Here is a 25,285-nt window from a genome sequence, read left to right as displayed (position 1 = left end):
AAGGGGTGGGCGTGGGGGGAAGGGTTTGGTTTTTTGTTTGGTATTATTGGGGGAGGGTTTTGTAGCTAATAATGGCATGTGTGTGTGTGTTTTTTAATTGAAAAAGAAAAAAGTTAGGTGTCTAAGGAACTATATAACCTGTGATGCAGAGATATCAATGGAATGGGTGAGGTTGAATTTTTGGTCCGCGGGGCTTCCTAGAAAAACAGACTCATCCAAACTAGCAAAGGTTTGATTTCAGAAGACAATCGTGGCCCTGAATCAGCGATTCCTCATTACATTTTTGTAATGGGCTGATCTTGAAACTATAAACTTGAGACTCTATGAGCTCCACAAGCTGGCTGGTTCTTGTTTTAAAGGACTTCCTGGGTTCACACAAGAAGAAGACAAGTTTTCCCACATGCTTTGAGCATGGGTTACTTCCTACCTCCCATAAATTAGATGATTCAGTCCTTTAGTCACACCAATTGTCGCAGTCCCTGCATAGCCATCCATCCTAAAGTCACCTGGCCAAACCGCACACAACTGTTTTTCCTCAGGCAATTAGTCTGACAGGACAAGGATGCTCAGTCACTTGTTCACCTGCAGTGCCAGGCTGCGGCTTTGAATTATACGCTGAACTTTGGACTCACAACCTCAATCCGTCTCTTGTACACTCTGCTTGCTCAGTTATTCCCTGCTTAGAAGGAAGCCTTCTCCTGCTTTGTGCATGCTGGCAAACAATCGCTCAGCCAGGATGGCTGAACCAGCAGGATTAAAAGCCAGAAAAAGTAACTAGCTCTGCAGAGCAGGGCAGAAGAGAAGGGAAGTTGTACGATAAATCCAGGCTCCTGTTGCTAAATAACCACGGCTTGCCACTGCAGGCAAAGCAGCTTCACTACAGGTAGTTCTCGACTTGTAACAGTTCGTTTGGTGACTGTTCAAAGTTACAACAGCACTGAAAGAAGTGACTTATGACCATTTTTTACGCTTACAACCATTTGCAGCATCCCCAAGGTCAGGGGTAGGCAACCTTGGCTCTTTTATGAATTGTGGACTTCAACACCCAGAATTCCTCAAACAGCCGTGTTTGACTCAGGAATTCTGGGAGCTGAAGTCCACATGTCATAAAAGAGCCAAGGTTGCCTACCCTTGCCCATGGTCATGTGATCAAAATTCAAACACTTGACAACTGGCTCGTATTTATGATGGTTGCAGCGTCCCTGGATCATGTGATCCCCTTTGGCGACCTTCTGACAAGCAAAGTCCATGGGGAAGCCAGATTCACTTAAGAACCGTGTCACTAACTTAACAACTGCAGTCATTCACTTAACAATTGTGGCAAGATAGGTTGTAAAATGAGGCAAAACTCTGACAAACGTCACGCTTAGCAACAGAAATTTTGGGCTCAATTATAGGTGTAAGTCGAGAAAAATCTGTAGTTGGGTGTTTTCTTCTTGCCAGTGATTAATCAGCCAGTTAGAAAAAAAGGCTGTGCACTGACAATTGGTTTGTGCCAAAAACAAGGCAGAAGGAAAAAATCTGGACACAGTTTGCTGGATTTACCCAAATCCAGCAAATGTGAAGAATTTCAGGAGTGATTAAAAAAAAAATGTGCTCAAGCAACCTACCGAATGCCAAAGACGCAGTGGACGTAATTCCAGATAGCCCTCCGGAGCATGGATGTGTCCACCCCACTGTGCATAGCTATGGTGTTATAGGTCAGATTGTACACCACTTGGAATTTCTCATCCAACAGTTGTCCCACATCAGGATACAGCCGGTTGATAAGCGAGTAACCATGATCTTCCCACGTATAGTCCTGTAGAAGGTGAAATACGGGTTGGACCTACAATCTGCACTAAGCCAGGGTTAGCTGTACAATCAAGGTGACATCTTCTTCAAGCCAATGCCATCCAGGAAGTCACTTCAGTTGGATTCATATCCAAAGCTAAACCACAAACCAGTGCACAAAACTATCGTGCTAAGCCATGGTTTATAACCTGGTTCATATCCAGTATTAAACTACGAACTGTAGTTCATACAGCCAAAGGGTGGATTGACAGAACACATGAAGTCAAACCAAATGATCCACCTTTCGATTAGCGTGTGCCGTGGGATTTTTGACATGCTGTTGGGGATGGGGATAAGCATGCGTCCAAAGCATCACACATAGTACCTGGGCTCGGAAGGTGGGAGGGGTCTGTTCTCCTCTCCTGGTGAAATCCTTGTAGCCAAATTCTGGATCCTCCACAAAGCACAGGACGTTGGGGGGCAGGGAGTGTTCAGCAATGTCTACTGGAGAAAGGAACCAAAACAAACACACATAACCAATGATGTGATGCCGTCAATAGCACTTAGCACTAGCACTTAGACTTATATATTGCTTCATAGTGCTTTACAGCAGGGGTCCCCAACCCCCAGTCCGTGGACTGATACCGGTCCGTGGCATGCCAGCATCTGGTCTGCACAAAGAAGCAAAGCCCCATCCGTGGGATGCAGGCAGCACACAAAACCACACACTCTCCAAACTGTGGAAAAAAACTTTCTCCACGGAACCAGTCCCTGGTGCCCAAAAGATTGGGGACCTCTGCTTTTCAGCCCTCTCTAAGCAGTTTGAAGAGTCAGCAATTTGCCCCCCCCCACACACACAATCTGGGTCCTCATTTTGCTTCACCTCGGAAGGATGGAAGGCTGAGTCAACCTTGAGCTGGTCACGATCGAACTGCTGGCAGTCAGCAGAATTAGCCTCCAATAACTGCCATTGCTGTAGCCAAGAAATTAAAAGACGCTTGCTCCTGGGGAGGAAAGCCATGGCAAATCTAGACAGCACACTAAAAAGCAGAGACATCACCCTGTCAACAAAAGTGCGTATAGTCAAGGCTATGGTCTTCCCAGTTGCAATGTATGGCAGTGAAAGTTGGACCATAAGAAAGGCTGAGCGCCAAAGAATTGAGGCCTTTGAACTATGGTGCTGGAGAAGACTCCTGCGAGTTCCTTGGACTGCAAGGCGATCAAACCGGTCAGTCGTAGAGGAGATCAACCCTGACTGCTCTTTAGAAGGCCAGATCCTGAAGTTGAAACTCAAATACTTTGGCCACCTAATGAGAAGGAAGGACTCACTGGAGAAGAGCCTAATGCTGGGAAAGATTGAGGGCAAGAGAAGAAGGGGACGACAGAGAATGAGGTGGCTGGATGGAGTCACTGAAGGAGTAGGCGTGAGCTTAAATGGACTCCAGAAGATGGTAGAGGACAGGAAGGCCTGGAAGAACGTTGTCTGTGGGGTCGCGGGTCGGACACGACTTTGCAGCTAACAACAACAACAACAACAACTGCCATTGAGCCACCACAGCTAATACATCAAAAGGTCTGGCTGGATTTGTGAAGGGTTGGGTGAGGCTTGCAGACTGAAAGATTCCAGATCTCCAAGCCATTCTCCGCCAGAGAATTGTTTTGGCTAAAAGTCTGAATGGGTGGAAGTCTCACCTCTCTTCAGAGGTGGCCTTGCCTCACCTGAGGGAGTCACAAGCAGGCTTTCTCTTTTCTCCATCTCAAAACGGGTCTCCATCTCTTCCTGGGTGACACCTTCCTCCTCAAGCTGGCTCTCCTGCAGAAGTTTCATCCTCTCCATCAGCATTTCCACATCCTCCATAGCATCAGTGCTCTGAGAAAAGTGGGAGCAGAGAGGGTCGTTTCAGGAATGATCCACAGGCCTTACTTCACTATGCTCTGCATTGGCCACTTGTTGAACTCTTCTATCATGGATGAAACCCTGGTGGGGATGAGTAGTGGGAGGACCAAGCAAACCGGTCTCAACAATCTACGTTCTTGCCTTCTCTGCAAGAGTGTGCCCATCTTCTTTAAATCTGAGGACAGGCTTTTGGACCTCCCTTCTGAAAAATCACAGGACTGCTTCACCAGGAAATTCTTGCAAGTTTGCCCAACACCTAAGCAAAGACCAACCAGGATTTTAAAGAGTTCCCCTTCTCTCTAACCACCGGATAATAGTAAACAAGGGAGTTTCTGGGCCTGCTTTTGGCTTGCACCTGGCTCTGAGTTAATCTTGGCTTTGCTAATGTGAAAGACTCCCTTTACTGCAACTCAGCCTAAGTGGGGTTTTACATGCTGTGCTAAGCCATAATTTACTGGATTCTACATGAGTTTGTGAACCTGAATCTTGTGGCTGAATCCAGCCCACAGACAGCAGAATTCAGGAGATGCCTGTCCATTGGTGAGGCATCTTATTAATTATTGTTTTGGTAGATTGTTGTTAGGGGAAAAGGGCACAAGTTTGTTCAAATCATTCTGGATTCTTTGGGTGGAAATGAACTTGAACCTGGATCTCCCCAGTCATTAATTTCACACCCTCACTACACTATGTTGTCTCTCTTGTGAGTGGTCAGGAGGAGGAGGAGGAGGAGGAGGAGGAGGAGGACTGTAGTGGAAAAATCAGCAGTCCAGATAGTCCTTGACTTACAACCACAATTGGAACTAGAACTTCTATTGCTAAGCAAGGCAGTTGTTAGTGACTTGTGTCCGATTTTACGACCTTTTTTGCCACAGTTGTTAAGTGAATCAATGCAGTTGATAAGTGAATCATGCAATCATTAAGCGAACTGTCTTTGCTTGTCAGAAGCTGGTTGGGAAGGTCACAAACAACCCGCGTATGCTGCACCCATTATAAACACGTGCCAGTTACGAAGCCCCTGAATTTTAATCAGATGACTTTGGGGATGCTGCAACGGTTGCAAGTCTGAGGACTGGTAATAGGTCACTTTTTCCAGTGCCTTTGTAACCTAGAACAGTCACTAAATGAGTGGTTGTAAATCAAAGACCGCCTGTATTGTCCAACTTCCCAGGCAGAGGCACGGGGACTGCATACTTCACAAGATGTCTTGTGTCTCTTGTGTTTACTAAAGCCCACCCACTTTGGGGCCAGTTTTTCTCCACCTTGAAGAGCTCCCTAAATGCATTTATTTGTTTATTTTAAAAAAGAGGATCCCTCTCCCCCAAACGGGCTTACATTAGAACTGTTTGTCCCCTCTTCTGAGCTGGGGCTACTGTCGCAGCTGTGGGGCGAAGGTGGCTGGAAGATGTGTCCAGCTTCCGGGTCAAGCTCCAGGTTGATGCCACAGCCAAAGACGAAGGAGGCCAGTGAGTGGTAGTGAGTCAGCAGGACCAGGGCCTGGATGAGTTCGGCTAGAGACCAGCTGTTTTCCCCAGTTTTTAGCAGGACCTAGAAAAAGCAAATTTAAAGATCTCTCAGCTTCTCTGCCTCCGGGAGAAGTCAACAGCCTTCTTCTTAAAGCAGGAGTGTCCAACTTTTGGGGGACTCCCAGATTTCCCCAGACAGCATATTACCCCATGTCATTATTTGTCTCATCAGGGAAGATACAAAGCCATCTACAAAAGTGAAATAGATCAAGGAAATTCCCCCAAGGATTTGCTTCAACCAGAATCTAAGGCACACCAAGTACTGAGATGCCTCCTTACTTGTGCAACCCTATAATTTAGCTTATTTGGTTTTGTCTTAGTATATCACATGAATCCAGGCTTTATGGACTGTAAATCCTAGTTTACGGCTTAGTGTGGAAAGAACGAAGCTGCTGTGCAGGCTGGACAAACTGGTTTTTTTAAAAAAAATGATAGGAAAATGAAATGTTTGCTGTCTTTCAACTACCTGAAACAAAATTAGCTTCAAGGTGGTTTGATCCAACTCCCCCAAGTTCGGCACTCACCTCAATGTGTTCCTTGGTGATCAGCCAGGGCCGATGGGCTAGGATCTTGTTGATTTCATTCAGGTTCCTGAGTTTCTGTGGGGCATATTGCAAACCTCGCAGCCAGGCTGGGTCCCCTCCTACTTGGAGAAACTCTCCTATGTGAAAGCCAACCAGGTAGGAACAATGATGCCTGGCAGCTGCCTGAAATAAAAAGGAAATGTTGTAAAAGGACTCCCGTGGGCAACCTGGGAGGATCTAATGCAGAGGTGCAAAATATGCACAAGTTCCAGGACAAACACGGAACCAGAGGCTGGTAAAGGCCTGTTACTTTTCACATTCCTTTGTGGGCTTTGCTTGTAGCAACAGCAATTGCTTAATTCCCAGGGGAAGGGAGAGATGTATAGTAATCAACTTTATACCAAGACTGACTATTGACCCATCCAGTCTACTGTTACCTACAGCAGCTGCAAGAATAAAAACGATGGTCTTTTTAAAGTTCTGTTTGCAACTTTAGTCCTAACCGTGTTTCTTCAGCCTGGCAACTTGGATGAGTGGACTTCAACTCCCAGAATTCCCCACCAGGCATGGCGTTCATTGTAGGAAAAGAACAGGCACAGTTGGTGGGGGGTGGGTGGAGTTAAGTAAATCATCATCCTAGAGTCATTACGTTCCCACAAACGGTCCAAGTTCAACCCCTCTTGAATTCCATTGGTGCTAATTTAGCACTGAACCTTAGCTGACTAGATCCATCTGTAAAGGCGTGAGCAATAAATCTTTAACTGCAACTTAAAAGTATGGCCTTGATTCTTCATGCCTGATATTTATGGAGTAAAAGTTGGCATGGACAGCAATTCCTATACACAATAACCACCGAGTAAAGGAAGACTGGGCTGAGAATATCACTTGCCCAGTTTCCCAAGGAGCTGTGTGTCCCTGCCTGCTGGTGCTTTGAAAGTAAGTCCCTGCGGTGATCGCCCACTCACCATGATCGCAATGTAATGGCGCTTGTGATACGGCAGTGGCCCATCCATCCTCAACAAGAGATATTGAGTCTTCCAGAAGCTTGTCAGGTACTCTGGATGTAGTCCCATCACCATGGTAATGTTATCCACTCTGCCCGTTGAAACAAAGGCTTCTATGAAGAGACGTCGCTGGGCGCTCTCTACTCCTTCTTGTAGGATCTATAGTAAGGAGAAGGCCCAAGGAGAAGGAAGGGCAGGGAGAGAACAATTCAGCTGGACAGAGCATTCACCTTTAACTGTTAAAACACATCAATATATACAAAGAATGGTCAAGTTTGAAAAAAAAAAGGCCCTGCAAGATAGAACATTGTCTTAATCTCTTGCTGAAGCAGCAGGAAAGGAAAATAGTTTACTTGGACAAAGGTCCCTTGGGATGAATTTTGCTAGCTCAGATGGGGGAAAGGTAGAAAAGAGAGACAGTTTGTGTAGTGATTAAGGCACTAGGTGTACAAACTGGGAGACTGCGAGTTCTAGTCCTGCCCTAGGCACAAAGCTAGCTGGGTGACCTTGGGCCAGTCTAACACACTCAAGCCTTCTGAAATCTTGTCAATAAAACCTGCCCATTGTAGGGACTTATCCATTACTTTAAACCAGCTTCCAAAGAATAGGTACAACAGAGATTTGCCCAATCAGTAAATAAATTTAATAAAGTAAATAAATTCACAAGAAATATATTCAATTGGGAGCGAATACAAGGCAGAGCAAGGCTGCAAGGATTTCTCTTGGATCCTTTGCAATTTTCCTTATTCATAATTATCTAACGATAGCAATCGAACTGAAGTTGCAGAAATAAAACACAGGTGGAAGGGGGTGGGGTGGGGAGAAGAAACAGGAGAAGGTTTTTATTTGGAAAGATCTGCAAACTGAAGTTGATTATATCTGCAGCAGCGGCTTTCCATCACCTCTCAGCTATTTACAAAAATCGGGATGCTGGTCCACAGTTCCAGATTAGCCTGACTTTGAAATTGTTCTTCCTTCTTCCTGTTTTCAAAACGAGATATGCTCTCTATCCAGTTCTTTGCAAGCATGAATGCCCAGTCAATAGCTGCCCAGAGCCCCTTTGAAGTCATGACTAAGCTATCGTTGTTTATTGTAAAAGAGAAACAAAGTTATTAAATAGCCTAAGATTAATCATATGAAGTGATTGGAATGTGGGTGTAATTAATTTAAAATTAAATCCACCTGTTTGGAGCACTCCTCACCGGGCACATTTTACCACTGCTGTTCTAAAGGCGGGGATGGGCAGAGCTCAAGACTAGCCTTCTAGTTTGTTTTCTGATGTTCCAATATCCAGCCTCTGAAGCCCCGTGCAAAGGACACAGGGCTTTGCACGCTGCAGCCGCGTGCAAAGGACACAGGGCTTTGCACGCTGAAGCCCCGTGCAAAGGACACAGGGCTTTGCACGCTGAAGCCCCGTGCAAAGGACAAAGGGCTTTGCACGCTGAAGCCCCGTGCAAAGGACACAGACTCAACATGCTGAACCCAGGAATGTCTTTTTAAGCATCATGGTTGATTTGCGCAGAAAGACAATGATTAAAGGCTAATTCTGGCCATACATCCTCCCCCGTCCGAGATTGCTTAATTTCAAGAGACATTACTTCATTACTGCCATGAAAAAATAATATGGGCATCGGAAATGCTTGCTGATCTTATACCTGTTGGCTAGAAAGTAGATAGGAGACCAGCTCTTGCTCCATCCCCTTTAAACAACTTATGAGAACACAGACAGAACCAAAAAGAGAGAGATCCAATTGGGTCTAGTGGTAAAGGCTAGAAACCAGGAGACCGTGAGTTCTAGTCCCATTTCAGGCATACAAACCAGCTGGGCGATTTTTTTGGGGGGGGGCACTCTATCTCTCTCAGCGCAATCTACCTTACCAAGTTGTTATGGTGGGGAAAATAAGAGGAAGAAGGAATATTTGGCTATGGTCACCCCATTGAGTTATTTGTATAATCATAATCATAATAAAGGCCGGATTTTTTAAAAACTCCAATTAAAAAAAGAAGTTAGAGACATTCCCCTTTACAACACAAATGCTCAGCCTTCTGCTGTTTGCTCTGTTCCAGGCTGCAAAACAAAAATGGGGGGGGGAGCAGGGGTGACTACAGCTGCCTACAGCAAAATTCTGCCTGCTGAAATCTTTGGAAGCCCAAACTCTCTGCAACTCTGCCTTGCCAAACTCTCCAGGGACACAAGGATCCCTTTTCCAGCTGAGAGCCGGGGAATTTAGCAAGGGAGGGGGAGGACCAGCTGCAGGCAGAGGGGAAAACTCATGGAGCTTTTCCAGCGGATGAGAAAATCCTCTGAGCTAGAACGGGAAGGAGCCGTGGCATCTAGCAAACGGGGAGAGGAGAGGAGAAGGATAACTAGCCAGCAAGCCAGGAGGAAAGGCAGTCATGGCTGGCTTTCTGATAAGTTGTTTTTGCACACACAGGGAGGGAAGGTCATTTGATAAATACGGAGATGACGACACCCCAGGGCAATGCTATCACCTCTCTCTCATCACACGAGCCAAAAAATAAGGAGGAAGCCAAGGTCTTAGCTGCTGCAATAAGTAAACATCACGCCTATCCTATGTTGCAAGATGCTTACTGGCGAATTAACACCTCCCAACGATGCCCAGCCCACCGCTTTCTCGCAGCGCTGGCCATGTGTTCACAGAAGGGGGGGAAACAAAGCAAACCTCTGCCTTGGCCAGGCACCCTCCGTTTCAAAAGGGAGCTTCTGTTCGCTGGCCTGGACTCAAGGACTTCGGAACAGGGGCAGCCCCACCCCCAAAGCACTTCAGTGACGGAGTGCAAAGAGATTTGCAAGGAACTGGACAGAACAGCTAATTCTAAATGCCCAACACCCTAGTTGGGTTTACTCAGCACTCTGTTAACCAGTGCTCCCAGCAATGGACTGGAGAGATACAGAATCCAGCCCTCACCTGATGGCCACGCTCCTTCGCCTCCTTCCAATTTAAACCCTACATTGGCTTAATCACTGACTGCTTCTGGCAAAGTGAGTTTTAGCTCAAGAAGGCTGAGGTCTTTTAACAGATCTGTCAGTCAGAAAAGGTGCCACCAAGCTCCTTCTGATGTTGGCTACCCCAGACTAACAGGGATCTCCTCCTTCAGTGTCAATAAGCCATGACTAAAGTGATCACGGCTTAGGGTACTATGTGAACCTAGATGCTCTGTTTTGTATCACGCTGTAAACTGGAATTTATTCTGCTAATTACACTTTACACAAGCTGCGCTTTCGTATGATGCACAAGTGAGACCGCAGAACAAAAGGCATGCCCATTCTCCAAGTGGTTCATAGTCTCCAGGAGAAGGACATAGCTGGACTTTGAACTGCCATGAAATAAACTGCAACATTTTGTTGCAGCTCTTATTGAATGCCAAACTCCTTTTCTGCAAATCCATCCCTGCCCTCTCCTTCTCAGCAAGGGAGAAGCCTCTTTTCCTCCAAATGCACCCACCCTCTCTCTCACACACAGAGACAACCTCTGCATGGTCAAGCCAAGTTAACACAGCAAAGGTGTGCCTTAGAAGAGATTAACCAGGCATCCAGGCTGAGGAGGGAGGGGAGGAAGAAAGAGGGAGGGGAAGGGGGGAGAGGAGAGGAGAGGAAAGGGAGAGGAGGAGACAGAGGAAGCGAGGGGAGAGGAGAGGGAGGGAGGGGAAGGGAGAGGAGGCAAGGAGGGGAGGGGAAGGGGGAGAGGAGAGGAAAGGGAGAGGAGGAGAAAGGGGAAGCGAGGGGAGAGGAGAGGAGAAGAGGTGAGTAGGGGAGGGGAAGGGAGAGGGGAGAGGAAGAAAGAGGGAGGGGAAGGGGAGAGAGGAAAGGGAGAGGAGGAGAGAGAGGAAGTGAGGTGAGAGGAGAGGGAGAGAGGGGAAGGGAGGGGAGGAGAAGGGGAGGGGAGAGAAAGAGGGAGGGGAAGGGGGAGGAGAGGAAAAGGAGAGGAGGAGAAAGGGGAAGCGAGGGGAGAGGAGAGGAGGAGAGGAGGGGAGGGGAAGGGAGAGGGGAGAGGAAGAAAGAGGAGGGGAAGGGGAGAGAGGAGAGGAAAGAAAGAGGAGGAGAGGGGAAGCGAGGGGAGGGGGAGGAGAGGGAGGGAGGGGAAGGGAGAGGAGAGGAGGGGAGAGGGGAGAGGAAGAAAGAGGGAGGGGAAGGGGGAGAGGAGAGGAAAGGGAGAAGAGGAGAGGGGGAAGGGAGGAGAGAGGAGAGGGAGGGAGGGAGGGGGAGGGAGAGGAGGGGAGGAGAGAGGGAGAGGGGAGGGAAACTGGGAAGCCACCTTACCTCTTCCACCGGGATGAATGAACTGGGGCCCAGCTGCTGGGAGATTTTTATCCCTCTATCCTGCGAATGAAAGAAAGGATGTTACAAGACACTCCCATCCTGAACACACCCCTGTTGTCCTCAAGGCTTCAAAGGGGAAGCTCCCCACCCTGCTCTCTCGCCAGGATCAAACGGCAGGATCCCATGGGAGGAGGAAGACAAAGCCACAAGGCCAAACCGCAGAGCGGGGGTGGGGGGTGTGGGGGGCAGAGAAGCACACACCTAGCCCAGAGCAATCCTTACACCGATCCTCAGAAAAACTCTGCTGATAAAATTGTCCCCTGGCCTCCTTCCCTGACGGAACCACTCCAGGAATTGCCTCCGAGGCTCCTGCACAAAACTGGTTGGCCCAGCGGAAGGACCCGCTTAAGATGCAGCCAGGTGCACGGCAGGGCGGGCAGAGAGGCCAAGGACCAAACCCTCAAATAACAAGCCCCAATATTACCTGTGCTGTCACCACGGACCAGGATGCCTTGCTACTGGGTTAAAACGTCCCGTGCTGTGCAAGGGAGCTCAGATTTACCACAGCCAGAGATGCTGATCATTTCATTTTATTCCCCACCCCCTGCCCTCCAGAAGCTGGAGATCTTTAACCCAGTTTCCCTTTCTTATTGCACAGAGCTGACAGTGCCAAATGAAAAGAAGAAGAAGAAAAAATAAATCCTCCAGGCGGTTAGCCTATCAAGACAGCTGATCCTATCCATTGCTGGGTGAATTCCATGACTAAGTAAACAGAAAGCAGATGTTTCTTTGAAACGCCTTCCTGCAACTCAAGGCGGCACCGATTTTGCCTTAGGCTATACAGGCCAATAGCTCCAGCATACTGTATCCACGATGTTTATTTATATTTGTATCCCACCTTTATTATTTTTACTAATCAGGCAGCAAACATATCCAGCATACCTTCCCACTCCTATTTTCCCCACCACAACAGCCCTGTGAGGTGGGTTGGGCTGAGAGAGAGAGGGACTCGGACCAAAGTCATCCAGCTGGCTTTCGTGGCTAAGGCAAGACTTGAACTCACCATGTCTCGCCTTCTAGTTTGGTTGCCTTAACCCTCTGGACGAAATTGGCTCCTGCCTGCCAAAGTTCTTCTCTGCACGAGTGGGATTTGTATGGCACCCCAAAACAGAAGGCAAGGTCTACTTAAATCCAGAGTTAGCCCATTTTTGCAGCGACGCAATGTGGACTGTTGTCTAGTTCTGGCTGGTGTAATTTTCTTCCTGCCACATTTACAGGGAATTCTTACCCTGTGTACAGCATTGTGTAGTTCAGTGTTTCTCCACCCTAGCAACTTTTAAGATATGTGGGCTCCAAATCCCAGTATTTCTGATCGAGATGTGCTGGCTGGGGAATTCCAGGAGTCAAAAGTTCACACATCTTCAGGTTGCCGAGGGTGAAAAATACTGGGTTAAAGTAAAGGCTGGAAACAATAGATCAGGGGTGTCAAACTCAATTTCATTAAGGGCCACATCAGCATTGCGGTTGCCCTGGGGGGGTGTGTGGCCAGGGTGGGCGTGGCCAGCTCTACATTGTTGGCATCAAGGGTGCCTATGGGGGCCTGGGCAGGAGTGGGACAGATCTGAGGGTCTCTAGCAGAAGGAGGGCCAGGGCCAAGGCAGTGGGGGCCGTTCCCTCACTGTTTCCAGGATGGCTTCGCGGGCCGAATCCGGCCCCCGGGCCTTGTGTTTGACATGTCTGCAATAGATGAATTCTGGGAATTGGAGCCCACACATCTTAAAGTTGCTTGGGTTGAGAAATACTGGTGCAATTCATAGGAGAATGAAGTAGCCTACAATTTTAAGCTTGCTTGAGAGATTTGGTTTAAGCAGCCAATAATAAAAAAAACAGGGCACTTTCTAAGCAAAAGATGTAGCAATGCACTTGAAAAAAGGCTCTTCTGAACATGGTGGAGCTGGACCAGAATTGTATGCCCAGTTTTGAAGATCCTTTGAAACTCAAAATTTCACTACCGATGGTTCACTTGCTTCTTTCCCATTTTCCCCCTGAGCTGTGAAGAAGACAGAGGCTGACTCAAACGGCTGAACTGGGTCTTCTTGAGCAGTGCCAATGGGAAGGAACCACCACTATCCTTCCCTAGACATGAGAACATGAGTGAGGCACTTAGCGGTAGAAATTCAGGTGCAAATCTAAGCACCCTCAACCTGGAGACCCTTCCAAATTAAGACTGCCAGGATCTTAAAACAAAAAATCAGCATATGTTCATTTTTTCTATCCTCCCTGTTGGAGACATTTTATATGGCCCCAGTGCTCAAGCGAAAGGGGAAAATGGCAACATACATATAGATCCATATATTACTTTTAAGAGTACAATTTGCATACCTAAGCCTTCATCAGATACACTTAGCTGTGAAGTAGAATTTGCAGAATAGGTATGGTTCACTGCAGTGTGTAACAGGGCTCTGACGGTGTAAGCTATTGGTACTCCTCTGGAATTATTTTTTCCTATGGAAAAATACAGATGGAAACACTTCTGTGCCAATGTAGAATGCATTCTATTTGCCAGTGAAAATTTACACTGGAACAACCACCTGTCTGGATGACTAATTTCTCTGTTTCAAACTTTCATAATCCTAAAGAAGAATTCTTTTCATTAACATTTTACAGCAACCAAATGTGTCAGGTAATTCAGTGACTGCTATGATAGAGGCAGCTGATTGATGCAGCTCAGTTGCAAATGGGATGAACAGATAGGCTGTCAGAGAAATAAAACTGAGATACGATTCTGAGTTCAAGTTTGTTTGTTTGTGGTTCTTGTTTTTTTAAAATCAGCCACTCTGATCGTGCAGCTGTTAATTCTGTTTTGTGAATATTATGGGGCTAAAGGGAAATTAGAGACTTCTTATAGATTACACGCAAATGGCTAAACCAGATTTATCAAACCGTCACAGGATGAACAAGCTATAGTGCCTTGGTGTATGCCAGGGGTAGGCAATCTTGGCTCTTTTATGACTCGTAGACTTCAATTCCCAGAATTCTGGGAGTTGAACTCTACGAGTCATAAAAGAGCCAAAGTTGCCTACCCCTGTATATGCTAAAGCAGGATTAGGCAACTTCCAATGTGTGGGACTACCACAGTTGATAGTCTGGTTTTTCACACTAAAATCAAAATAAAACAATTAAATCGTAGCTTAGCATAATAGGTAGTCCTTGACTTACAATCATTCATTTAGTGACTGTCTGAAGTTACAGCGGCACTGAAAAAAGTGAGTTAAAACTGTTACTCACCACTGAGTAACAACCACTGCAGCATCCCCATGGTAACATGATTTAAAATTTGCGTGCTTGGCAACCATCTTATATTAATGTCTCATCCTGGCCATTAGCGAGCTTCCCAGCTGGTTCCAACAAGCAAAGTCAACGGGGGAAGCCAGATTCCTCTTAACAATCATATGATTCACTTAAACAACTGCAGTGATTGACTTAACAGCCAGGGCAAAAAAGGTGATAAAACTGGACGCAACTCAATTAACAACCATCTTGCTTGGCAGTGGAATTTGTAGCCCCAATTATGGTCGCAAGTGGAGGACTACCAGTATGTTCAAAGCAGGTAAGAAGAAAATGTTAACTGGTAAAGGTAAAAATGTAAGTGGCCATCACTTGCCTTCCTTTATCCCCTGCAGGGAAGCGCATTCTCCTAAGTGAACTTGAGGAAGAACTAACATTTGAACCTGCTCACATCTTCTTAGATAACACACTAGAACAAACTTGGCCCTTTTATGACTTGTGGACTTCAACTTCCAGAATTCCTCAGCCAGGCCCTTGTAAAAGGGCCAAGTTTGAAGACCCCTTGCACTAGAACCACCCTTCCTCACAGAACTGTTTCCCTAAGCATGTCTCTTCAAGAATGAGGGCTTGTTGCGCTCAATAACCGCAGCTTCCAATCTCTTACCACAGAGAAACTTTCACAAAGAAAATTATACTCTGTTTAAAGCCGATCAGCTTGAAGGCTTGTTAAGGCTCTTTTGATGTGGCTCCTTAGCAAACAGGCTCCTTACCACGGAATCAAGGGATAAAATCAACCTTGTGATTTCTTATGAAAACTTTATCCTTTGTTTCCCCACCCACCCCTCTTATAGTTGTTTTTAAAATCTTACAGCACCATAAAGACAGCAGCTTTCACAGCCCGTGAGATACTGGTTTAGTGCATTGTGTACAACAAGGCACCCCTAGTTTATAAAGATGGTGTATCACTTAGTATACTGTTCATAATGCACGGTCCTAGGAGCCCTGGGGCTCCCCCAAAATCCTCTCAGGGGGTCCTTGAAATTAAAATTACTTTCCAGCGCTTGTTGAAAAAGAATACAATATTAAAACTCCATCTTATAATGGTGAGAAGCGGTAACAGCAGCAAATACATCAATTTCAACTTCTAATATAGTAAATACTGATAAATATAACTGACAGTGTACAAACAAACATTTTTGGGATCCTCCCTAATTTTTAAAAGTGGGAAGGGGTCCTGAGAGAGAGAGAGAGAAACAAACAATGACTTAGAATATTGTGCAGATCCCTGATCCTGATTAGAGCCATGAACAAATAGAATCATAATTAAGTAGAACTATAAACTTCACGTGAATCCAGCCTGCAAGATTTTTTTAAAAATAGTTACACTTCTGGAAACCATCCTAAAAAAACGGCACTCAAAAAGTGCCAAAGGCACAAGTCTACTTGGAAACCAAAATCTCATAGAGATACACCTATTTTGGCAGAATCCGTGTCAGCTATGCCTTGTGTGAAACTGTCCGCCTCTAAGTAACGCTGAAAGTGTAAGAAAAGCTGTCTTGGATACGGAGGGATGGAGGAGGACTCATTTTTTTCTCCTCCTCTTCTCGTGAAGCAAAGATCTCCACATTTTACCCACTCAGGGTTCACTAAGGAGATAAAAGCACACTGAGTCAACACTTGATAGAAATGCTGACTCCTGGGTCTGGAAAAAAAAATTTGGAGAGAAGCCAGAAAACCACAGCTGGAAGCCCAAGCAAGATTTTCTGGAACACCAGCTTTTACCAGCCTTCTCTTCACCCCCCCCCCCACCATCCCCCCCACACACACCACCATCCCTCCTCCCCCAGCCCCACTCCGCCCCTCCCAGCAGCACACATATCTGAAATGAGCAAGTGTGACTCTCGACTCCGGTGGAAAATAAAGCCTCCAGAACTGCTGACTCTGCAAATGTCTTTTCCAGCCAGCCAGGGAGAGCGGGCGAGTGCACACGTGATCCACTGATCCACGGAGAGGGATAAAAGGAAAACAGCAGGGCAGTGGCCAAGCAGCTAGCACAGGTTGCCAAATTGCTAGTTCAGGAGTATCCTTCTGTCACCAGGTGCTACGGCAAAGTGTGACTATGTTTAAAAACAGTGTTAATAGGGGGAGAGGTTGTTTCAAAAGATAAATCACCACGGGGTGGTGGGGGTGGTGTTACTTCATATCATATCACAGTACAGAATCAACAGAGTTGGAAGGGACCTTGGAGGTCTTCTAGTCCAACCCCCCACTCAAGCAGAAGACCCTATGTTATTTCAGACAAATGGCTGCCCTATCTCCTCCTGTGATGGAGCACCCGCAACATTACACTGCATTGCATATTATATCAATGTAACACAGGTAGTCCTCGACTTACAACCAGTTGAAGTTAAATCAGCACTTTAAAAAGTGACTTACATCTAGGCTATGCACTTATGAAAGATGCTGAGACTCTAGAAAGAGTGCAGAGAAGAGCAACAAAGATGATCAGAGGACTGGAGGCTAAAACTTACAAGGAACGGTTGCTGGAATTGGGTTTGTCTAGTTTAATGAAGAGAAGGATGAGGGGTGACAAGAGAGAAATCTTCCAATATTTGAGGGGCTGTCCCAAAGAAGAGGCAGTCAAGCTATTCTCCAAAGCACCTGAAGGCAGGACAAGAAGCAACGGATGGAAACTAACCAAAGAGAGAAGCCACCTAGAATTAAGGAGAAATTTCCTGACAGTGAGAACAATTAGTCAGTGGAACAACCTGCCTCCAGATGTTGTGAATGCTCCAACACAGGAAGTTTTAAAGAAGAGACTGGACAGCCACTTGTCTGAAATGGTATAGGGTTTCCTGCCTGAGCAGGGGGTTGGACTAGATGACCTCCAAGGCCCCTTCCAAGTTTATTATTATTATGACAGTCACAGCATCTTCATGGTCATGTGATCAAGCTTCATGCCCTTGGCAAAAGGCCCGTATTTATGTCAGTTACAGCATTCCAGGGTCATGTGATCCTCTTTGCAACCTCCCAGCTGGTTTTTTACAAGCAAAGTCAACCGGAGGGGGGGGGAAGCCAGATTCGCTTAATGACCGTGCAATGCACTTAACAAATGCAGGGGTTTGCTTAACAACCATGCCGAAAAAGTTGTAAAATTGGGTGTGCCACTGCCTTGCTTAGCAATAGAAATTCTCCCAATTGTGGAGCTTAAAATTGTGTAAATCAAGCACTACCTGTACAAGCATTAAGAGTGTATTTTAGCCAAGAGCAGCTAATATTAGAATCCTGAATACTTAATCAGCATTATTTTAATATTTGGCCAACTTCTTTCTCCAGATAGATTTAGACACAACTACACCACACCTTAATTTCAATCTTGGCTGCAGACCGCTGCCCCGACTCCTTTACGTTTTAAGTATGATTAATCCACACCACAAAGATGTTGTTTTATGCTTGATGTTTTATTGCCAGTTAACAGTTGATTTCACACGTCACTCCGGGCTAGAATCTGCCTGCTAAATTTGCTAAAACATGATTTCCAGTACCTAAGGCAAAAATCAAAGGAGATCCCAGTCCAACCCTCATGTTCCAAATTTCTGAATGGTTTCACAACATAGGCATATAAGCAGTTTTAAACATATTTCAACTCCAACTAGTAAGATTTAGTTTATGAATGAAAGCAAATACACTGTGTCCCTGGATAATAAATACTGCAGGATCCAATTTGGGTCAGTCACCAAGACCAGAGGCTTAGTCTTCCGAACGTTCGGATTTGTGCTGGAGCCCATCCTCACTAGGCGAAGTTGTGTGAGAGAAGTTTCCTGAGGATGAGCTTCAGCACGAATCTGAAAGCTTGGAAGCTCTGGTCCTGGTTACCAACCCAGACTGGACCCTGCAAGAATTATTTCTTCTCTCCCAATCCACAAAGGGTGGGGTGATATGACTAGTGTCCCTCATAGTTCCAGATCTTAACTAAGTTATCACTCATGAAGCCAAATCATTTCCCATCTTGAGCTAGAGGTCAACCTTGGGATATCAGTTGCTAACCTCTTACATTGTGCTTGATCCCACTGGACAGGGACAGGGAGAGACTGATTGCCTGCATTACAATCATAAGCCCTCCCATTCATCCCTTTACTTCAAGGATGGACAAGATCTAAAGATACCAGATACCATTGCATACATTACAGCAACTTGAGAAGGTAGCCTTCCTCAGTTTGGTGTACTGATCCGCAACCCCATCATCCTCATCCCAGCGTATAAGTCAGTTTTCTAGAGACCACCTGATTGGAGAACGTGGACAAATGCAGAATTAACTGTGGCTCAGTGGGTTAGGACGTTAAACTTGTCGATCAGAAGGTCGGCAGTTTGGCGGGTCGAATCCCAAGTGCCGCATAACAGAGTGAGCGCCTGTTACTCGTCCCAGCTTCTGCCAACCTAGCAGTTCGAAAGCACGTAAAAATGCAAGTAGAAAAATAGGGACCACTCCGGTGGGAAGGTAACAGCGTTCCGTGCGCCTTTGGTGTCTAGTCATGCTGGCCACATGACCACGGAGATGTCCTCGGACAAGCGCTGGCTCTTCGGCTTTGAAATGGAGATGAGCACCAGCCCCTAGAGTCGGAAACGACTAGCACGCATGTGCGGGGGAACCTTTACCTTTATATTTACTGATATTCAAGCTAGCTCCAGGTAAGCAGGTAGAGGCTGCTTCCCGTGACTTTTGGAAATCAACTGCTTCTAATTCAATCTCTTCCCATCCTCACTGCTTTTCAGATTCTTCTCTAGTCTTTATGAGTCCTGAATCTGCCCATGGATGCTTCCCATCCCTACGATGCAACCTCTTTCCATCAAGAGCCAAAAAAGTTGAAATGCATCCAGTCTAACTCTAGAATAATTCCACTTCCCACCAGATAATTCTCCTGACAGAAGACAATCCCTTGGTTGGTAGAAATCCTGGAACCAAACAAAAACCTCCTCACAGATCCAACATCCCTCACTTCAGAGCTAAAGACTGACAAGCATTTCTCAAAGTGCCCTAAAGCCAGGGATCTCCGGTTTATCTCTCCCAAACAAACAAGATCCAATCTGATTTCCACAGAAAGAGAGAAGGCTCAAAAAAACCCCTCAAATAACGAGTGGGAGGCTCCATGATTTGTTTCATCACTCCTCACAAATGTCAGTCAACACAAAACATGCATTAACAGGCTGAGCCAGAATTCTTGGGAAAAGAGTCCTCCCCGTAACTGCCACAGGCTAGTACTACCGTGAAGCTCAGGGACTGCGGGGTAATATCCATGTTTTTCCTCTGGAATTCTCTAGCTGTTGTCTTGGTGTTTGAGGGCAGCTTTAAATGCTACACAGCCTGCTCTGGAGCCTGCCTCTACTGGAGATATATTCCACCATTATGGTTGGAATAAGATCCTGCCCTTAGCCCATCTGGAATCTGTTCGTTGAACAGAGAAGGCATATCATTCTGTTCTTCAATATATCATGAAAGACCTTGGCGATCTAGCCTTTGCTGAAGATGGGTGCAAATTTGTATACAAGTAATCCTTGACTTATGACCCATCATTTAGCGATCGTTTAAGGTTATGACAGATTTACTTGGGGGCCCTTATGACTCACAGAGTCTCCTCAGGGTGCTGTCGGCCAGACAATGTCGGCTGGCGACCCCCAGGGGGAGGGCCTTCTTTGGAATCAGCTCCCCCGAGAACTTCGGATGGCCCCAGATCTCCGGTCCTTTCGTCGCGACCTAAAGACATACCTTTTCCAACTGGCCGAGCTGGACTGAAGACGGGGGTTTTAATTTTGTTTTAATTTTTATTGGTTTTTAGTGGGGCTTTGTAAATTTAATCTCTTTTAATATTTGTATTTATTGTTTTGTTGTTGTTTTGTTGTTGTTAGCCACCCTCCCATCTCAGTTTGCAAATTTAATTCACCCCCCTCTTCCCTCCCCAGCTGGTATCAGGTACCCAAATGACCAGGCAAGTATCAAGATGCTGACTAAATGGGGTGATGATGCCACCTGTACTTAGTCAGAACTTGGCACCCACATTCCTGATAAGTAAAGGTTAAACAAATTACAAGCCAGGCTTCAAAACAAGGTTATTATATCGTCACCAACTCTGAAGGCTGAAGTTTGCCCAACCTATTGGAGACGATGCAAGCAAACCAAATAATGATGAATCAGCTGTTTAGATCTACATTTCATTACTGAACCTTCTGGAGAAAGAAAGAAAGAAAGAAAGAAAGAAAGAAAGAAAGAAAGAAAGAAAGAAAGAAAGAAAGAAAGAAAGAAAGAAAGAAAGAAAGAAAGAAAGAAAGACTAATGCTAAAGGCTGATATGAAATTTCTCACCATGTAAACATACAGCTCATCAAAATGACAGACATTAATTCATATAGAGCCATCATCACATCTATTTTAATTTTATTAAAACTGGAGCCAACAATTCTGGACTGCAGTAATCTGGACCACAATTAGAGGTCAGTAAAAAGATACAGAAAAAAGGCTACTATCTGATAACCGTCTGGATTTTTGCAGTTTAGATTAGATATCTGTAATCAGGGGCAAAATCACCCTCTTAGCTAGGCTGAACACACTTTGCCTCTTGATCGAGGTTCTGGTAATTATGTTTATTATTTTAACTAATACGTTGTGCAGTCTGAAAATCTGAAAACCCCCGGCTTAAGAATTCACCGTTATTAACAGGTTTACTCATTGTGGAACAGTGACACAAAATCAAGCTATTTTTCCATTTATTTTGGGTTCAAATATCTTTCTAAACCACTTCTCAATCCTGACAACCTTAAGATATGTTGCCTTTAACTCCCAGAATTCTGGCTGGGGAATTTTGGAAGTTGAACTCTGCACATTCTAAAGTTGCCAAGATTGAGAAACACTGGCGCAGAGGAAGGTTTATGTTTTTTTATGTTTTATATTTTCCAGTTTCTGATGTGTTTTGCGCTTTCCCTCTTTGACTCAAGTCTGATTATTCAAACATCCTCATATGACTTCTAGCATTTTAATTTTATTTTTATTTTGTAAACTAAAAGAACCAAAGGGAGATTGTTTTGTGGTTTAACAGCTGGCTTTCAGAATAATCATCATAATGGAAAATCACAAAATGAAAAGTTCTGCAAACAGAAGTAATAATGAGTGTGGCAAAAGAAAGCAAAGGTAGTATCAATAGGGATAGGGTCCTTAAGAGCAATCCCAAAATATCTGGACCACCATCTGAACACCGTTTGACATTGACAAAATCCCCATTGGTCTTGGAGAACAGATTACCTCCTGTCACAAAACCTTAAGCACCATCAAACAACATCTGCCTCTCCCAGGTCCTTGGGAAGGACTCCGTAGGTGGATTTAAAAAATGGCAAACCCAGGCTAAACATCTGCCCCACTGTACGACTGACCACAATAAATATTAAATATACAAATTAAATTAATATTAAATATACAAATTAAATTAAATAAATTAAATAAATAAATAAACCCTCCGGGATTTATAAACCGTGGTTCATAGCTTAGCATTAGGTGTGAACTAACCCAATTATGAAATAGGTCACAAACCATAAGCGAACCAACCATTGTGTAAAACTTGCTTTTGGGGTTTGTTCAGATTTTGGTTTGGAGCGGTGCATAGAAAGCACAAGGAGCATAGATGGTCTGTCAATTCTACACTGAGGGATCTAAGAAATCCATTTTTGTGTTTGTTTTTGAAAGAACAGATCCAGTAGCATATGCAAGCTAACAAAGCCCCTTTATTTTATCAGCTTGAAGATGAACTATTTTGAGAGGCTTCTTCTCATTTGAGTTGGCTTTTGCAATCTCTTTTAATCTTTCTTCTTTGTTCTGCTGTCATGTGATTGTATTTTTGTACTGGGTATGTTCTATATCAGGGGTGTCAAACTCAATTTCATTGAGGGCCGCATCAGCATTGCAGTTGCCCTCAGGGGGCCGGGTGGGTATAGCCTGGGTGGGCGTAGCATACTGGATGGGCGTGGCTAGAGTGCGTATGACCTACTGGGTGGGCATGGCCAGCTCTACATCGTTCACATCAAGGGTGCCTATGGGGGCCTGGGCAGGAGTGGGACAGATCTGAGGGTCTCTGGCAGGAGGAGGGTCTCTGGGCCAGGGCCAAGGTAGTGGGGACCGTTCCCTCACTGTTTCCAGGATGGCTTCGTGGGCCACATGAAACCACTTCACGGGCCGCATCCGGCCCCCGGGCCTTGTGTTTGACATGTCTGTTCTATATGGTGTTTTTTTCCCCGTTTAAGCCACCAAGAGTTGTTTTGATTGCAGTGGCACAAAAATCTGTTTAATAAATACATACATGCATTACTGTAGAGCCAGTTTGGTGTAGCAGTTAAGGCATCAGGCTAGTAACTGGGAGATGGTGAGTTCTAGCCCCACCTTAGGCACAAAGCCAACTGGGTGACCTTGGGCCAATCATTCTTTCTTAGCCCTAGGAAGGAAGCAATGACAAACGACTTGTGAAATCTTGCAGAAACTTGTCCAGGCAGTTTCCAGGAGTGAAGACTGATTCAAAAGCACCCTCTCCCCCCAAATACATACATGACATTGCTAAATCTGTCTGAAGCTCATAATGGATAATGGCAACTACGATAATCTAAGACATACCTTGCTACAACCTCTCCCCCACCTACCAACCAACAGCCAAACATTGCCAAAAATGTCTTCTTATTCTACTTTCTGGAACTGCACATCTCTGGGGTGTGCAGTATATAGTAATCTGACAGAGATTCTTGCTTTCTCTGATTAATTCTGCATTTGCCCTACTATCCAGGCCAACATTAGAAGAAGTCTTGTGGCAACTTTTCAAACTAACAAATTTTATTAAAAGGCATAGGTTTTTGTGAGCTGCACTTTATATAACTTTTAATAAAATCTGAAAAGGTGCTTCCAATTTTTAGCTAACAAAGTAACTAACATGGTTGTCCTCCTACAATGCTTCCAGACGAGGCAGTCAACTCCACTCCTGATTCAACAACCAGGATTTGAAAGTCACCTTAATGACGCACAAGAGCCAATGCAAGAATGTTCAAATGGGATATAAATTTAAAAGAAAAGAAGAATCTCTCCATTCAATGGAAAGACATCTAAAAATTTTTTTGCAAAGCCAGTGCAAACTGAATAATATATTCATGCTCAGCTAGATGTTTGACTATTATTGAACAACTAATTGCTGAGTTTGTAACACAATGTAAACCATGAACCACAGTGATCGATCTCAAATAACATGCTAGTACAAAATACGAGCAAATCATGTGATGACTTAATGTAATTTGTGAAGCTAACTTCTAAACAACGCTCAAATAAATAGTACTAAAATTATCTAAAACTGCATCTTCTTCAATGTCACAATGTCAGTCTACTGTATGGCAAACTCCGGTACATTCACATGACAGTGTTTCCACCAATTAGCTAAAGTATGCATGCAAACCCAGCTTCTGTAATAACCTTACAATTCACTTTATTCTAGAAAGCCAGAAAATTGAGTTAAAATTCAATAGAACTTGGTTGCTCATATAATCGGGCTGTATACAAGTTTTCGTATACCTACAGTTTTTTTTTAAAAAAAACAACAATAATCCTCGGCTTTCCAAAAACTATTGATCTCCATCAAAACTAGCCAGTGAGATTAATAATCAAGGATGCTGGGGGATACAAATATCCTAGAATTCATTACAGGTGGTCCTCACCCTAAGACCACAATTGAGCCCAAAATTTCTGTTGCTAAGTGAGAAAGTTGCTAAGTGAATTTTGCCCCATTTCCTTCTTGCCAGAGTTGTTAAGTGAATCACTGCAGCTGTTAAGTTAGTAACAAGGTTGTTAAGTGAATCTGGCTTTCCCACTTTGTTTGACAGAAGGTCGCAAAAGAGGACCACATGACCTCAGGACACTGTAACCGTCATAAATATGAGTCAGTTGTCAAGTGTCTGAACTTGCTACCTGGGGATTCTGCAACGGTCATTAAGTATGAAAAATGAACATAAGTCACTTTTTTTCGGCACCATTGTAATTTCAAGCGGTCACTAAATGAACTGTTGTAAGTCGTACAACAGAGATATGGGCAATTCTCAACTTACAACCATTTGTTTACTGACCAAAGTTACAATGACCTTGAAAACAGTGGCATATGACCACTGCATCATCTCCACAGTCATGTGATCAAAATTGTATGTATGTATTTTCAACAATTACACCATCCCAGAATCAGGTGATTGTCATCTGTGATCTTTCCAGACAGCTTTTGACAAGTGAAGTCAATGGACTCTGTTAACAATTGCGCGATCCACATAATAATTGTGATAAAAAAAGGATTTGTAAAATTGGGTCGACTCATTTAACCACCTTGCTTAGCAATGAAAATTCTGATCTCAATTTTGGTCATAAATGAAGGACTTCCTCTTTAGCCATAGATGATTTACAGTATCTAACGCAGGGGTCCTCAACCTTGGCAACTTTAAGACTTGTGGACTTCCACTCCCAGAATTCCTCAGCCAGCAAAGCTGAAGACCCCTGATCTAACGGGTCATGAAAGATGCTCGGGTGTTTCATAGCAACCTGCCCATTTACTGAACTTAATCTGATACAGCAAACCTCATCACGCTACTCCAGCGACCTGACCACAGATCAGGCTAAACCATTCACCTCATTTTAGGGAGTTGAAAGAGCTGTGCAAACCATGGCTTGTTAGATAAATCAAGGTTTAGACAATCCTGCTGTAGCATGAATGCTGCTGTTGCTGTTCATTCTGCGGAACCTACTGTAATGTTATTTGAAGAAGAGGTTGAAGAAAACTGGTATAAAACAAGGTTTATGGTTTTAGTAATTTTGTGAGCTGCTCAGAGAGTTAGTGCTGTGTGAGCTGTTGGGCAGTTGTGAGTTAAGAAACTTAAGAGTTGTGCTCTAAGATGGGTGGCCATACAAATCTTTCAAATCAATCTATCAATCAACCTATCTAT

At 44.8% G+C, this 25,285-nt stretch overlaps 1 protein-coding gene across 1 annotated transcript in view; it reads right to left on the bottom strand.

The window, feature by feature from the left end:
- The window catches only part of SESN2 (sestrin 2), a 34,555-nt gene that overhangs the window by 3,982 nt on the left and 5,288 nt on the right, over positions 1-25,285 (bottom strand). Inside the window, exons 2-8 of the mRNA XM_083369867.1 lie at positions 11,004-11,063; positions 6,683-6,880; positions 5,718-5,900; positions 5,003-5,215; positions 3,493-3,643; positions 2,159-2,277; positions 1,611-1,801 (exon numbers count right to left, since the gene is read on the bottom strand). Coding sequence (XP_083225993.1) covers positions 1,611-1,801; positions 2,159-2,277; positions 3,493-3,643; positions 5,003-5,215; positions 5,718-5,900; positions 6,683-6,880; positions 11,004-11,063 — 1,115 coding nt within the window. The remainder of the gene's footprint in view (positions 1-1,610; positions 1,802-2,158; positions 2,278-3,492; positions 3,644-5,002; positions 5,216-5,717; positions 5,901-6,682; positions 6,881-11,003; positions 11,064-25,285) is intronic.

The sequence above is a fragment of the Vipera ursinii genome (genome assembly GCF_947247035.1).
Source record: "Vipera ursinii genome assembly, chromosome: 9".
NCBI classification, from domain to species: Eukaryota; Metazoa; Chordata; class Lepidosauria; order Squamata; family Viperidae; genus Vipera; species Vipera ursinii.
This window is presented reverse-complemented; position numbering and strand designations above follow the sequence as displayed.